Source organism: Sinocyclocheilus grahami, unplaced genomic scaffold, assembly GCF_001515645.1.
Source record: "Sinocyclocheilus grahami isolate Dianchi unplaced genomic scaffold, SAMN03320097.WGS_v1.1 scaffold388.1, whole genome shotgun sequence".
NCBI lineage: Eukaryota > Metazoa > Chordata > Actinopteri > Cypriniformes > Cyprinidae > Sinocyclocheilus > Sinocyclocheilus grahami.
In genome coordinates, this window is record NW_015505567.1 from 59,993 (window position 1) to 76,301 (window position 16,309).

Genomic DNA, 16,309 nt, shown 5'->3' on the forward strand with positions numbered 1-16,309 from the left:
CTGGTAGAGCGCCTCCTGGAATGGGCTCAGCTCAACCTGCGCTCGCTGAGAGCAGCGCATATACCGGGCAAATTGAACCAAGGAGCGGACATGTTATCAAGGAGCAATGTCCCCTCAGGGGAGTGGATGCTCCATCCGCAGACCATTCAGAGGATCTGGGAGCTCTTCGGCGAGGCCGAGGTGTAGACCTCTTCGCATCAGATGGCAACTCTCACTGCCCAATTTATTACTCAAAGACCAGGGAAGCGTTGATCCACGATTGGCCCAACCTCCTTCTTTATGCTTTTCCCCCGATCGCCCTGATCCCATAGGTAATCAGGCGAGTGAGGAAACAAAAACACAAGGTTCTCCTGGTGGCCAGCGGTTGGTAGCGGCCCCTTGGCCCATTCCGTTGAGACGACATCTCCTCTCTCAAGCGAACGGGACAATATGGCATCTTTGGCCCGATCTGTGGGCCCTGCACCTCTGGCCGCTCGACGGGAGCCTTCGAGCCTCCCAGAGCGTGTCTTGAACACAATTTCGGAGGCTAGAGCCCCGTCTACAAGAGGCCTCTATGCCCTTAAGTGGTCTCCGCTTGGTGTCTGGTGTAGACACAAATCTGGCAGAGTGCCCTTGGCCGTATCATGCTCAAGCTCTCTGGCATTACTTCACCTGTTAGCTCTCGACCCCTGGGTGTCGAATTTACAGGAGTACTCTGGAACGATTAACCAGGCCGGGTGTGACCTCAGTAAGCTTAGCCCGTCTTAGCCTTGGGTTGTTGTTAACTTCGCTATGGGCATTGGTTGCTTATGGAAGTTATGATACTTTTAGTCATTCCACTACATTAGCACGTTGTGATTGTACTGTGTTCTCATAGCGTCTTAGCAGACACCGTATGAGTGTAGTATCGAAAGGGAATGTACTCGGTTACTAATGTAACCTCGGTTCCCTGAGATACGGGAACGAGTACTGCGTTGCTAGCCATGCTATGTAGCCGCGTGACTCAGTCGTCGCTTGCTTCAGTCGAAGTAACCTGAGACTCCTGTGGCGAACGCCCGCTTATATAGCCAGATGCCCCACCCAAGCTCCGCTACTGAGCCACTGGTTCGTTTTTTTTTTTACACTGCACAAACCAATGGCCATGCAGTTTCACTGCGTGATTAAAAAAATGCTCCAGTTCAGGAGAAAAAAGATTTTTCCCATAGCGTCTTAGCAGACTCAGACTTAGCAGTACTCGTTCCCGTATCTCAGGGAACCGAGGTTACGTTAGTAAACGAGTACGTTTTTCAAACCTGCAGTAAAATTCATTTAAATCACCGGCCAGTTGTTGATTCTCCACAGTGCTGGGGGATGGTGTCTTGTAATTGCATAATAAAAGATTATTGCAAAAAAAAAAAATTAAGATGATTAAGCATTACAATTCCCCAATCTAGACTAAGTTACAGATGTTCTCTCACTTAAACAACGCTGATGTCGTTTCTCACTATGTTTATAAATGGGCATTTTTCCCTAACCTTATTAAATGTATGTGTCATCTTTCACAGCAAATTCTTACATTGTTTCAATTAATTCAGTTAGAAACTGTAGAGTTGTTACTATTCAAATGAAATCAGTATCGACAAACTCCATCTTTCCACTGCAGAGGAGACAGAAGCTGCATCTGAAGTGGCATTAGATGTATTTACACAGACTGTTTAATGAAGCTGAGGTGCCATAAATGCATTTACACCACAAAATTATATAATAAATAATGTTATGAGTAATGTTTTAAATAATTTTTTTAGAACATACAAATAAGAAATGTATGGGGAAAATGCAATGATACTTTTAATTATAAAAACAAACCACCAACTAAATAACTTTTTTTAATTAGTGAGTAATTTAGTCATTCATTTAACGGCCGATTCATGCAGAAACAAGGCAGCTGACTCTCTTTATGAATGGGTTACTGAATCATTGACTCACTCGATTCGTTCAAAAACGTGGATTCATTCAGTAATGAAATGCCAGTGTGTGTTGCTCAGAGACACACAACAGTTCTGTTGTGGCTTTGATTGGAACTATTGGAACTTTAATTGGAAATTGAGCAAAAATGGTCAATATTGTGTCTAAAATGTAAGTCACTCATTTTAACTTCTTGTTTATTGAACTATTATTGTATAGTGTCACATTGCAATCGTGCTGATATTCGGGGAAACATCTTGGTCTTGTAATGTTGCTAACCTATATCATATATGTCTTTTTTTTGCTACGGCAGAATGCATCTATAACTTCCTGTAAGATACTTTGTGAGTGCTGTTGTGCTAAATTATTTAGATTTTTGAGTCTCTCACTCAGGCTGCGCGAGCCTCATCTTGCATGACATCAATACATTATCAGTTGCCGTTTACACTAAATGCAGTAAAATCAGAATCATTCTTCCTTTCAAAAATTGATTTGTCCCGGACAAGTGTTAATCAAGCCCTGTGGTTCCCTCACGGTTTACTTTGGCCCTACGCGTATTATAAATTGCAAACTTTGTGTCATCCTCACTCACAGTGAAGAACTTTCACACAATTACATGTTTACATGCGGTTGTGAGCATAGCTGTAACGTCAAAGCGGATCAGCTCGGAATCGGTAATGCCTAGTTCACACTACAGGATTTTAAGCCCGATTAGCAAGTTAACGAGCTCGCTGACAGGTCGGGCTGTCATTGGGGGAAAATCGGTGGGTGATCAGTGCTCGGCAATCTTTATGTGTGAAATAATCAACAACGCATCAAAGAGGCTCGCCGACGCCAAACGAATATCTAGCATGCTAAATATCTGGACCGGTCGGCCGACTCGACATCACGTGGTGTCAGGTGTCTCGATGAGCTGTATGAGGAAGCAAGGCATGGGTTGAGGTCAGCAGAAGAAAAACAGCAGCAGCAACATGACTTTAAGAAAAGATTGGACACAAGAAATGGAGCAAATTGTTTTCAGAACAGATCATCATGCAAACAGCTTGCAGCACTAATTTCTTCCCGATGTCCATTTTCAAATAAACAACTCGTGTTTCACTTGTTGTTTCGTGTCATTCCCATTCAACTTCTCATGTGTGTTTTCGTGACAAAACATGGTTTGGGGACCGTGTAGAGTCATTGGGTGACAGAGTTATTGTCAGCTCGTGTAGTGTGTGACCACCCGTTGTGAATCATTTACGTAGTGTCTCGTAGTGTGAACACCATAACGACTTCAAGACAGACAATCAAGTCATGTAGTCTGAACAGCACAGTGATCTGCCGATGTTTTAAGTTGTGTAGTGTGAACTAAGTTTAAGACGTGAGACTCACCAGCTGGTCTGGGTCGATTATACGGAAAATCTAGTTAATAGTGAAAATTGGTCCTTAAACTAAAGTGTTACCATATACTGTATATAATTTTCAGTTTGATAGTAACTCATGACATAAGACATAAGAAGTGTGTGTATTGATGTGTTCAGGTGTGTCGTACATCAATGCGCTATCTTGCTCTGATGATGTCCAGGCCTGTGCTCAAACTGAAGGAGATCAATCCTCTTCTCTTCAACTTTGTGGAGGAGCTAGTGGAGATCAGAGTAAGTATCAAAAAAAGCAAACAATGTAAAATAAAATTATTTATTATTAAAAGTATTTATTATTAAAAGTAAAATAATGATTTTCACCTGTTCAGCTCTGAGGTTTTGACTTTCTTGATTGCAACCAACAGTTCAGTAATGCAACAATGACAGTCTATAGAAGTGATAGATAAATTCATAAAAAAAACAGGTAACTTTTTTAAAATTGTGACAGTGTAAACCTTTTTATTTTTTTTGGTAAAGCGGTTTAATCTGAACAGTGCATTGGCTGAAACAGCATTCTATAGAATGCAATCTAAGGTAATGTTTTTATCATTCTTGTACTTCAGAAATTACGTCAGGATATATTGCTAATGAAGCCATATTTCATCACCTGTAAGGAAGCCATGGAGGCCCGACTCCTGCTGCATGTAAGTAATTAGGACACTATTTCATTTAGGCCCTGTCCATTACAGTCATTCCTTGTACTTCACACAAACCTTTACTGTATAAAAAAAGTGCTGTTTTTAGCAAGTGTAATACTAAGAGTAGTATTAATTATTAAGCTCTGTTGACAACCTTTTTTTGCAGTTATCACAGACAATAATTTTGAGAGAATCACTGTTTTACAGCTGATCAAATGAATCATCCAGCGATCAGTATGGCTGAACTATCAACTCTGCAATGGATATTAATATCTAAAGTATGGTGAAAACACTATTTGTGACCCATGCTGGCAAAATGAGTCGGAATGCACATGGGCTAATTTTGAGCTACAGACAAAAAAAGTGAAAAATGTCGATTTTGAGGCCCTCGTCTAGTGATCCCAATGCTCCAAATAGTAATAACACATCTAAAATGATCTATATTTGTATGTACTCTATATTTCCGCTCGTTTCTCACGCTGACTGTCATCCGAACATAAAGGTGCTTTCAACTGCGCGCGACCCCATAAATATACACATATACACAGAATTACAGTATTTTTAAGTATTCATGCAAACATAACCTGTTATGTCTTAAGTGAACGTTTGGGAAGCTGTTGGTGAAAAACATCTGATGTGTAACATGTGTAAAAGTTAAGAGTCAACCACGCCTACCTAAAATGGCTCGTTCTAACACGCCCCCACATGTCTACATCACAATGTGGGAAGATTTGCATAACGCCACCCAAATGTTCACGCAAAGAAAGAAGGCGTAACTTTTATTCTCGCTGTAATATTGTTGCTGCCGCCATATCGTGAAGACGCTGTTTCGGACGATATCCGCTTTGTCATGCCTAGAGCTGATCCGTGCTGGTCTCTGAGGAAATACATCAACTTCGTGCTGTGGATCGCCGGATCGGCTTTCACCGTGGACGAAGTGGAGTTCAGCCCGGGGTCGTCACATGTGATTGCCGCAAGCTCGCCGGCCGCCGCTCACTCTAGCCCCGCCGGCCTCCTCTCACTCTAGCTCTGCCGCCGCTCACTCTAGCCCCGCCGGCCTCCGCTCACTCAAGGCCGCCGGCCAGAAAGCGAAACTACTTTGTTTGGCCTTCCAAAAGAGGACACAACTAGAAATCAGTGGTTAAGTTGTATTTACAACACTGTTCCAGAACAGTTTAACCCAAATATTCAGATGTGTGCAGCACATTTTATGGAGGACTGTTTCCTGATCCTGGTAGAGTAGACTACAATGTCTGTTCTGACTCACAGACTGTAAGTACGTATTTTATATTAAAGAATTTGCCACTGACGCGAGTTTTGAGCAGTGTAGAGTAGCGCTTGTTGTTTGTCATTTCTCCGATCACAAATGCAGACAAAAGACAGTATATGTCATTATAATACGTCCCCACTGGATGCAACAAATGCCTCATTTATAATCGGTTTTAATGTTTTTGTCTCGTCGCTCCGGCCGGACAGGGCATCACAGTATGGTAAGGGGCGTAACATTTCCGTCACACGCTTGAGGTATTCGGCCAATCACAACGCACTGTATAGCTGGCCAATCAGAGCACACCTCGCTTTTCAGACCGATGAGCTTTGTAAAAATCGACGCGTTTCAGAAAGGCGGGGCATAGAGGAGAAACAATAATGTACAGTATGTGGAAAATAAGGATTTAACCTTAAACCGCATAAACACATTTCATTACACCAAATACACAAAATAATGTTCTTTTTAGCAACATCATATGACCCCTTTAAAGAAAAAAATTCATTTTTGAAAAAAATGGCTCATTGTGACTCATTTTGCCAGCACAGGTCACATTTATTAGCACGTTAACAATCTCATCAGTTTAAAACATTAACTTGCAAGCACAAAACACAAGGTACTTCTCTTTATGTACAAATGAGATTTAATTATTATAATACACAGAAACTAATCTAACACATAAACACACACTGACTCTGAGTTGCAGAAAGAAAGTAAGTGAGGAAAGAATGACTTAGGAAAGTGAACATTTGAAATCCCAATATTCTAGCAATATATGCAAATTTTTAGACCTGTGTATGAGTACATAAGATGACCCCAACAGGGGCTGTTCAGTCATTTAGAATTAAACTGAAGGGAGTTGGTTTACAGATTTATGTGACACATTGGTGAGATATTGCTAACTTATAGAGCCTCTTACTGTATTATCAACACAAGCAAGACACAGGTGTAATAAAATAAAATGTATTACCGAAATATAAGCAAGAATAATCAATAACTACTAAATGAATACCATGAATGAAAAAGGACTAAAGTACATAAGTTGCATATAATGCAAGAGATTAAATTGGGTGTTGCGATGGCAGAGTTACGTTATCTTATAGAAAGATAAACTGCTGCTTCTCTAAATCTCATAAGGTAAAGAACCTTATTATGCATCAAACAAATACACAAATTAGCCATTACATTATGACCACCTATCTAATAACCTGTAGGACCTCCTTTAGCCCAAAAAACAGTGGCCATGGAGCGAGGTATTAATTTGACGAGGTGGCGATATGCATCCTGGGGTATCTGGTACCATAATGTCAACAGCAGGTCCTCCAGATCCCGTACATTGCAGGGTGGTGGTGATGTAGTGCAAACCCGCTTTTCCAAGTTGAACCACAAATGTTGGATTTGAAGGCCGAGGCATTCACAGAAATTCACCATCATGTTCCTTGAACTGCTCCTTGAAAATACTGGCAGTGTGTTTCGTCGTTTGGCCATCCGTGCACCACTTTTGATACATACTCACTATAATGTCACGTGAACAACCCACAAGGTGTGCCGTTTCTGAGATCGAAGTTCTGAGGTGCCGTGCCATCGCAATATGTCCTTTAGCAAACTCTGATAAATCGCCAGCTTTTCCCAGTCTGACACCGAACACTCTACTGACTGAAAGCCGGTCCTCAGGTGGTATATACACTTCTCTGTGAACTGTTAATGCCTGCATTGCAACCCATGCAGTTAGTGGTTATGTCTGGACAAACAAATTGGATTTAATCACCTGCAATTAATAGTGTGGACAGTCTTTCTGAAAGATCTGATTTGAGAAAAAAAATCGGATTTGCCTGCAGTCTGAACATAGCCTTTGTGAGCTTTCTTTGCTTCACCCACTGCTGCTGCACCCAGAGCTCCTAAGTAAGTTTTATGGTGGTCACAGGCCAAACCCCTAGGAATTAGTCTGTAGATGGGTGAAAGGCAGAAACTGCATGTGGACCAATGAGAAGTCCTGTCTTTCCTAGGCTTGGTACCAGAGGTTTTCTCCTTGCCCTCTTAAAGGATTAGTTCACTTTGTGTAGAGCCCTTTGAAGCAGCATTGAAACTGCAGTTTGGACCTTCAACCCATTGGCTACTATTTAACTCGATTATATGGAGACAAATCCTGGAATGTTTTCCTCAGAAACTTTAATTTCTTTGCGACTGAAGACAGAAAGACATGAACATCTTGGATGACATAAATTATCAGAAAATTGTTTTATTCTGGATGTGAACTAATCCTTTTAAGAGGTTTCTGGCCATTGTCCTAGCATTTTTATCTGATGGCATTGGACATTTTTTTTTGTTAATCCACCAAGATCCAATCAAGTTGTAGCAAACCTTTGTCCACCGTTATGGTCAGAGAGAGGACCCGCCATAAACTGGGCCCTGGAATGTGCTGTTCACCACACCTGAATGAACCATCAATCATTAATTTTACCCTGACTATGAAACTTTATTTCAAATGCACCAGTTCAGCTATGATCTGGAGATTTGTACTTGCATTTTGTGATACTCTATCTTTTGAACAGGGATTCCCTTTTGTGGCATCCTTAGCTGAATGGCATTTCCCATGATCGCTCATTCGTTGGAGGTCTGTTCTCATCTGGAATGACATATTGGGAAGCCAATCATTATGGTGCATTTGGCTGATATATACTGTAGATGCAGAGTGTTGCTGTGTTTGAAGTTTGAGGCAGGCAAATACAAAGTCAGGGACACACCTTTGTGGGAAAACAGAAAAAAAAGTTGTTTGGCAAAAGTTTGGCTAGATCTGTTAGATGGCTGATCTGCTATTTAAGTTTATTAAGTTGGTTTAAGAAAGCCAAATTACTGATCTGCTATTTAAGCTTATTAAGTTGGCTTGAAAAAGCTAACTTACTGATCTACTATATACATTTCTTCTTCTTCTGAGCCAAAATTTAGACTGTATCTCCTCCTAGAGCTTTAAAGCTAGAACCACCAAACTCGGGTCAAACCTTGAGAAGTTAGTTGCTATATCTTTTCAGACTGATCCAACTTATGATTTTCCTAAAAATGATGATTAAACTCTGAAAAATCCCATAGACTTACAAACCAAAACAGAACGTTCAGATGAGCCAAGACTCTTCAAACTCCAACTGTCAAACATTCAAATGCAAACCCACTGAAGCCCATTCTATGTACTATTTCTAAGCCACTGATTCTGTAAAACATGCTAGCAACATGCTAGTAACTTGTTAATCGTGATAACAACATGTTAGTAACAGGGTAATCATGCTAGAATCATGCTAGAAATTGGCTAATCATGCTAGAAACTTGCCAACAACATGCTAGTAACTTGCTAATCATGTTAACAACATGATAGTAACATACTAATCATGCTAGAAACATGCTAGCAACATTCTAGTAACTTTTGCTAATCATGCTAACAGCATACTAGTAACATGTTAATCATGTTAAGAAAATGCTAGCAACATGTTAGTAACTTGCTAATCATGCTAGGAACATGCTAGCAACTTTCTAGTAACTTGCTAATCATGTTAACATGCTAATCGTGCTAGAAACTTGTTAGCAACATGCTAGTAACTTGGTAATCATGCTAGTCATGTTAGAAACATGCTAGTAACTGGCTAATCATGCTAAAACATGCTAGGGTGCATCTCAATCAACTCTCTAGTTCAGTACAAGGTTATTATAGTTTTGCATTTTTAAATTTGTTTTATTTTAATATTGTTTTCAAATTTGCAATAAAATTTAGTTTAATTTTTATTAGTTTCAATAATCATTTTGTTAGTTTTAGTTTAGTTTTTATTTTGTGAACACATTTATATTTCGTTTTTATAGTAAAAGTTTTAATAGTTTTATAGTATAGTTTTAGTAATTGAAGTTTAGCAGAATTAACAGATCACTTCCAGTGCGCAGACCAAAGAAAGACTTTAACCTTATTGACGCTAACGTCCAGCTTATTCGTGTGCACGCTCTGCAGTCTGAAGACCGTCAAAGATTTCTATTTACAATTCGATTTGCAGCTGTTAATAAAGAATAACAATTTGGTCCCTCAGTAAATTCTCTTTGCCACCTTGAAGAATTCTCAGTTACTTTAAAGTGTAGATAGACGGCCGGGAAGTAAGAAAACACACAGTCAAATGTATCCTTATCCTTAAATACTTCAATTTATTCATAGAAATACAGATATTATATAGGCATATGTCGAGGGGAGTTTCATCCTCTTAACCAATGAGGATATGAATAACATACACGTAGGGTCTTTGGCCAAGAACATGTGTTTATATAAAATAGCCACATGTACAGAAAAACATGGACATATTAGGAATAGACTTTTGCGAAGAATGCTGAACTGTCTTCATGGTTTCATCACGAACTCCTTTACCCTTGTAGTCCTAACATTCATGTCTTTATTGGGGCCTTTAAACCAAGAGAAGCTAATGTATACATTTAAGCATGCATACTTCGCATATAAGTAAGACATATTTAAAACATAATATCAAGAGAGAGAGATGGATACAGAAGGAGGAATTCAGAGAGAATGCATTGTATATATAAGAATGAGAGAGAGGGAGAAAAAGGAGGGGAAAGACCTGTCTGGACTCAACAGAAAGACAGAGAGTGTTTTCTAACAGCAGCGTTGCGCATTATAGCCATTCGTGCTGCAGCTGAAGTGAATGACAGTTTAGGGAGCGCTCTTTGCTTGCTTTCTGTAGACTGTACAATTTTATTTTATAAGTTTCATTTTTAATGCTTCTATAAAGGACCAACAGTCACGTATAGGCTTACTGCAGAGTTTATGGAGAGACAATTGCATTTAACAGTAAAGGCATATTTATATACAGTATCTCACAAAAGTGAGTATATGCATTTCACATATATGCATATACCTCACATTTCAGGAACCATTTTATTATATGTTGTCAAGGGACAATACTATAGAAATGAAAATATACTTTAGACTAGTCAATGTGCAGCTTGTATAGCAGTACAGATTTACTGTCCTCTGAAAATAACTCAACATACAGCCATTGTTGTCTAAATAACTGGCAACAAAAGTGAGTACACCCTAAGTGAATATGTCAAAACAGTGCCCAAAGTATCAATATTTTGTGTGAGCACCATTGTTATCTAGCACTGCCTTAATCCTCCTGGGCATGGAATTCACCAGAGCTGCACAGGTTGTTGCTGGGATCCTCTTCCACTCCTCCATAATGACATCACAGAGCTGCTGGATGTTAGACACATGGCGTTTCTCCAACTTCCGCTTGAGGATGCCCCACAGGTGCTCAATAGGGTTCAGGTCTGGAGACATACTTGGCCACTCCATCACCTTCACCTTCAGCTTTCTCAGCAAGGCAGTTATCATCTTGGCGTTGTGTTTGTGGTTGTTATCATGTTGGAAAACTGCCATTCGGCCCAGTTTCTGAAGGGAGGGCATCATGTTTTGCTTCAGAATGTCACAGTACATGCTGGAATCCATGTTTCCCTCAATGAACCACAGCTCCCCAGTACCAGCAGCACTCATGCAGCCCCAGACCATGATGCTACCACCACCATGCTTGACTGTAGGCAAGACACAATTTCCTTGGTACTCCTCACCAGGGCTTCGCCACACATGCTGGACACCATCTGAGCCAAACAAGTTTATCTTAGTCTCATCAGACCACAGGACATGGTTCCAGTAATTCATGCTCTTGGACAGGTTGTCTTCAGCAAACTGTTTGCAGGCTTTCTTGTGAGCCAGCTTTAGAAGGGGCTTCTTTCTGGGATGACGGCCAAGCAAACCGACTTGTTGCAGTGTACGGCGTATGGTTTGAGCACTGACAAGCTGACCTCCCGCTTCTGCAACCTTTAAAGCAATGCTGGCAGCACTCATGCATCTGTTTTTTGAAGCCAGCTTTTGTACCTGACGCACAGCAAGAGGACTCAACTTCTTTGATCGACCCTTGCGAGGCCTGTTCCGAGTGGAACTCGTCTTAGAAAACCTCTGTATGACCCTGGCCACTCTACTGCAACTCAGTTTAAGGGTCTTACAGATCTTCTTATAGCCTAGGCTATCTTTGTGGAGATTCTAATTCTCAAATCTTCAGAGAGTTCTTTGCCATGAGATGCCATGTTGAACATCCAGTGGCCAGTATGGGAGAATTGTACTCAAAGCACCAAATTTTAACTGCTCTAATACAAGATACACAAATTTGTATGGTCCTGTCAAGCAGACATGAACATGATGAATAGGACATGTGGCTTTGCATGGTTAAACGACATACAGCTGTTATCACTTAGTTGCCAGCTATTTTGACAATAATGGCTGTATGTTGATTTATTTTCAGAGGACAGTAAATCTGTACTGCTCTACAAGCTGCACATTGACTACTCTAAAATATATCCAAATTTCATTTCTATAGTATTGTCCCTTGAGAAGATATACTAAAATGGTTGCTGAAAAGTGAGGTGTGTACTCACTTTTGTGAGATACTGTATGTTATTTTCATTTATGAAGAATTATAAGTTTATGGTTTATGCACATTTGTTCAAAATAGCCTGGCAGATTTGTTCGCAAGATGTAGGCAAATGTTTTGTATTGTTTGCAGAAAAGATGCACGTTCTCATCTTTTTTTCTGTTAATTATGTTGCGATGCTTGTCTATTTTTCTTCAAAGCACTGACTTAGAATGCCTAATGTTGGTTTGATTTCTTGTATTACATGAGAAAATAAATAATTTGGCAAGGAACCAAAACTCCATCAATGACAGAATGGAGAAAAAAACCTTGGGAGAAACCAGGCACAGTCGGGGGGCCAGTTCTCCTCCGGCCAGACAAATCAGCAGGTTGATCCATGCTGGTTATTCGGGACTCCATTCAATTTCTGTAACATCACCCCTCTGATGTAAAGTCAGATCATGCAGAGGGCTCATCTGGTTCCTGTGGTCTTGTCCCGATGGCCGTCTAGGAGACAAGGTCTTCACTGGGGATCTGTCTCTGGGGCTTATCTAGTTGTTCTGGTCTCCGCTGAAATACAGGGCTGTCGAGGTCGTCTCTAGGTGCTGATCCACCATCTGGGCTGGATACGGACTGGATCTGGGTGGCTACGGTGACCTCGGAATAAGAAAGAAACAGACTAATATTAGTATAGATGCCATTCTTCTTACGATGTAACAAGTACATTGTGTGTTATTGGAAGTGTTCCTAGTTCCAGCTGACCTAATTAATGCAGCCTAACAATCCTTTAACAGATTTGAGTAATAGAAATGTGTAAGTATGTTGTGTAAACCAGGTTAAAGAGATGGGTTTTTAATCTAGATTTAAACTGACAGAGTGTGTCTGCCTCCCGAACAGTGTTAGGTAGATTATTCCAGAGTTTGGGTGCTAAATAGGAAAAGGATCTGCCGCCCGCAGTTGATTTTGATATTCTAGGTATTATCAAATGGCCAGAGTTTTGAGAGCGCAGCGAATGTGGAGGACTATAATACGATAAGAGCTTGCTCAAGTACTGAGGAGCTAAACCATTCGGCCTTTTATAAGTAATTAGCAGGATTTTAAAATCTATACGATGTTTAATAGGGAGCCAGTGCAGTGTTGACAGAACCGGGCTAATATGAGGGCCTTTCACACCGCGGGAACCTTTTCATAGTACTAGAACTAATTGTGGAACTACCCACTTTTTGGTGTTTTCGAACCGCCAGAACTGGGTGCGATTTTAATACAGGACTGCATTTTTCGAGAACCAAATTAGCTCCTACTCCGGAGCAGGGTCTAACCAGCACAACTGGTACTACCCGTGACGTAATTAGACATTTATTGGCCAAACGCATACGAAAACGCCCTCACCCGCCACGAATAAAAAACACTGTGGAAACATACTGTAAATATTGTGTCAACTTATTTTGCAAGTATGGAGAACAGCGATAGATGGACGGACACTGAAGTGCAGGCACTTTTGAACATTTATGCAATGGAGGAAATCCAGTAGGAATTCGAAGGAACAAAACGTCCTCCATCCTCCTGTTGTCAACGTTGTTCTTCTTTGTTTTCGTTGTTGAACGCCGTGCACAAATGACGTCGCTGTCGACCAGCTTACGTCACTTCCTATTACACACTGTCGGTGTGAATGAAACCCTGTAAATGGTACTGGGAAATAGTTCGCGCAAAATCGTCCCATTACTTTAGTACTGTACATTTAGTTCTGGAACTAAAGCGGTGCGAAAGGCCCTATAGTCATACTTCCTGGTTCTAGTAAGAACTCTAGCTGCTGCATTTTAGACCAGCTGGAGTTTGTTTATTAAGCGTGCAGAACAACCACCCAATAAAGCATTACAATAATCTAAACTTGAGGTCATGAACGCATGAATGGACGTTTCTGCATTTGACATTAAGAGCATAGGTTGCAATTTAGATATAGTTTTGATATGGGTGCTAGAAACATGGCTTTCAAAGGAAAGATTGCTATCAAATAGCACACCTAAGTTCCTAACTGATGATAAAGAATTGACAGAGCAGCCATCAAGTGTTAGACAGTGTTCTAGGTTATTACATGCGGAGGTTTTAGGTCCGATAATTAACACCTATGTTTTTTCAGAATTTAGCAGTAAGAAATTACTCGTCATCCAGTCTTTTATATCGACTATGCATTCCGTTAGTTTTTCAAATCAGTATGTTTCGCCAGGACGTGAAGAAATCTAGAGCTGAGTGTCATCAGCATAACAGTGAAAGCTAGGGTGTAAATTCAGTTACCTTGCTTATAATCAGTGATTATAACTGCATGACATTATCATCGATGGCCACGAGAATAATATCCTGCTCCAGAATTAGTAAGATATTCTAAATTCAACTTATCGGTGGATGAATAGTTGATAAGGTGTTAAATATTAATTCTGAATCATTCACTGGTTAACTCAGTCTTGATTCTCGGATTCGGATACCTTTGAGTATATTGATACTGAATTCCCTTACACCAGCAATGACGTTCTACAATGTTGTCCGTTGACGTTGTACGTAGTCCTTTCACCGGAAATTGAGTAATCACTGTCCCAATGTGCAGCGAGCCAGGGAACTTATCAGTGACCGAATTCGTGTACACCAATATACTGATTCACAAGCTCGGGAGCTAAAGAGCCGATTGAGACACACCCCTAGTAACATGCTAATTATGCTAGAAACATGCTACCAACATGCTAGTAACATGCTAATCATGCTAACATGTTATTAACTTGCTAATCATGTTAGTAACTTACTAATCATGTTAACAACATGCTAGTAACACCCTAGCAACTACCCTGAGTACCCTAGCAACTGCATAGCAACACCCTAGCAACCGCCCTGGGTACCCTAGCAACTGCATAGCAACACCGTAGCAACCACTCTGGGCACCCTAGCAACTGCATTCAACACCCTAGCTACCACCCCGAATACCCTAGCAACTGCATAGTAACACCCTAGCTACCATCCCGAATACCCTAGCAACTGCATAGCAACATCCTAGCAAACATCGAGAATAACCTAGCAACTGCATAGCAACACCCTAGCCACCACCCTGAGTACCCAAGCAACTGCATAACAACACCCTAGCAACCACTCAGAATACCTTAGCAACCGCATAGCAACACCCTAGCAACCACCCCGCGAACCTTAGCAACCAGTGTTAATTTCGTTGAATAATTTGTCAACTTTTTTTTTCACCGACGACAACGAGACTATAACGAACTAAAACTCGTTTTGAATGACATGTATTGACATTTTCGACAACGAATAAAAACGAGACGAAAATGTTAGGGAGGGACGATTTGGGAAGAGATTCATTCAGAACGAATCTGCTGCATAGTTAGGAGGTTAGATGCGTACCATAGACTGTATAAAAACAGATGCGTACATATGAACTGGCGGGACATAAGCTAAAATACACTTGCTGCATGTCTCATAAAACGTTCAAAAATGTCAATATGTGGGAGTAAAAGAAGAGCAGACATATAGATAAATCTGACGATGCAAGAGAGAACTCAATTCGGTCCGGTTGTCTGAGCGCAGACACTGAAGCATACATACACACACAGAAAGCGCGTCTCACAGCACACAAGTACTCTCTTGCGTCGCATGAACGGAGAATTACACACAAAATGATGTCGAATTGTCCGTTTTGACGAGTATTCACGTAAAAACAGTTGATTACGTCTTAAGTGAACGTAAACAGTAGGGAGAACGTGTATTAGTACTTTGCATCCATTGCAGCTGTGCATTCCGTTTTAAAGGGACAGCAGCCTAATTTAGTTGCTATTGTCCGAGTCATTGATGTTAATCAAGCAACAGAAAGACAGAAAATCACTCTGCTCTTGACTGAAAAACTTTAGTAGCCCTAAAGATTAATCTTAATTTATTTATAGAAATAAATATGTCTGCTTGAAAGAATGCAGAATATGGTAAACAAGTTGCTATAAAGAATGCATAATTAGTTGGTATTGGTATTTCATTAAAAAGAAGACCATGTTCTTGTTCTTTATGAGAATTGGTTTTATTTATTGATAAAACCTTAATATCAAACCTATATAATGAGTTTGGAAATTTTAGAGAAATGCTAAATAAATGCATTACACTGTAACTAAACCCATTAGATTATAGCAGACATTAGATTTAGTAGATTTAGTCGACTAAAATCGTATGATATTTAGTCGACTAAAACTAAAAACAATTTAGATGACTATAATATGACTAAAACTAAATGGCATTTTAGTCAAAAGACTATGACTAAAACTAAATCAAAATTTGCTGTCAAAATTAACACTGTTAGCAACCACCCTGAGTACCCTAGCAACCTCATAGCAACACCCTAGCAACCACCCTGAGTAACCTAGCAACTTCCTAAAAAACGCCTATAACACCCTAGCAACAGCATAGCAACACCCACTCTAATCAATCTATCTAATCTGTTTTTCTAATAGACTTTTCTGCCTTCAAAACATTCAAACTTTAATCTTTAAAACTATTTTTAACTTCAAACTACTTCAAGCTGAAAACTTTCGCAATATCGCAATTCTAGTCTTACCGGCGTCCCCAAATTTAACTTTTTATAGCCTTAAATTT

General features: G+C 40.2%; 1 protein-coding gene across 4 annotated transcripts in view; it reads left to right on the forward strand.

Annotated features, from left to right (window-relative positions):
• The window catches only part of def8 (differentially expressed in FDCP 8 homolog), a 113,097-nt gene that overhangs the window by 59,501 nt on the left and 37,287 nt on the right, over positions 1-16,309 (forward strand). For all 4 annotated transcript variants that reach the window (XM_016231336.1, XM_016231339.1, XM_016231337.1 and 1 more), the window contains 2 exons: positions 3,444-3,557; positions 3,887-3,967. In XM_016231336.1, the coding sequence (XP_016086822.1) occupies positions 3,444-3,557; positions 3,887-3,967 (195 nt within the window). The remainder of the gene's footprint in view (positions 1-3,443; positions 3,558-3,886; positions 3,968-16,309) is intronic.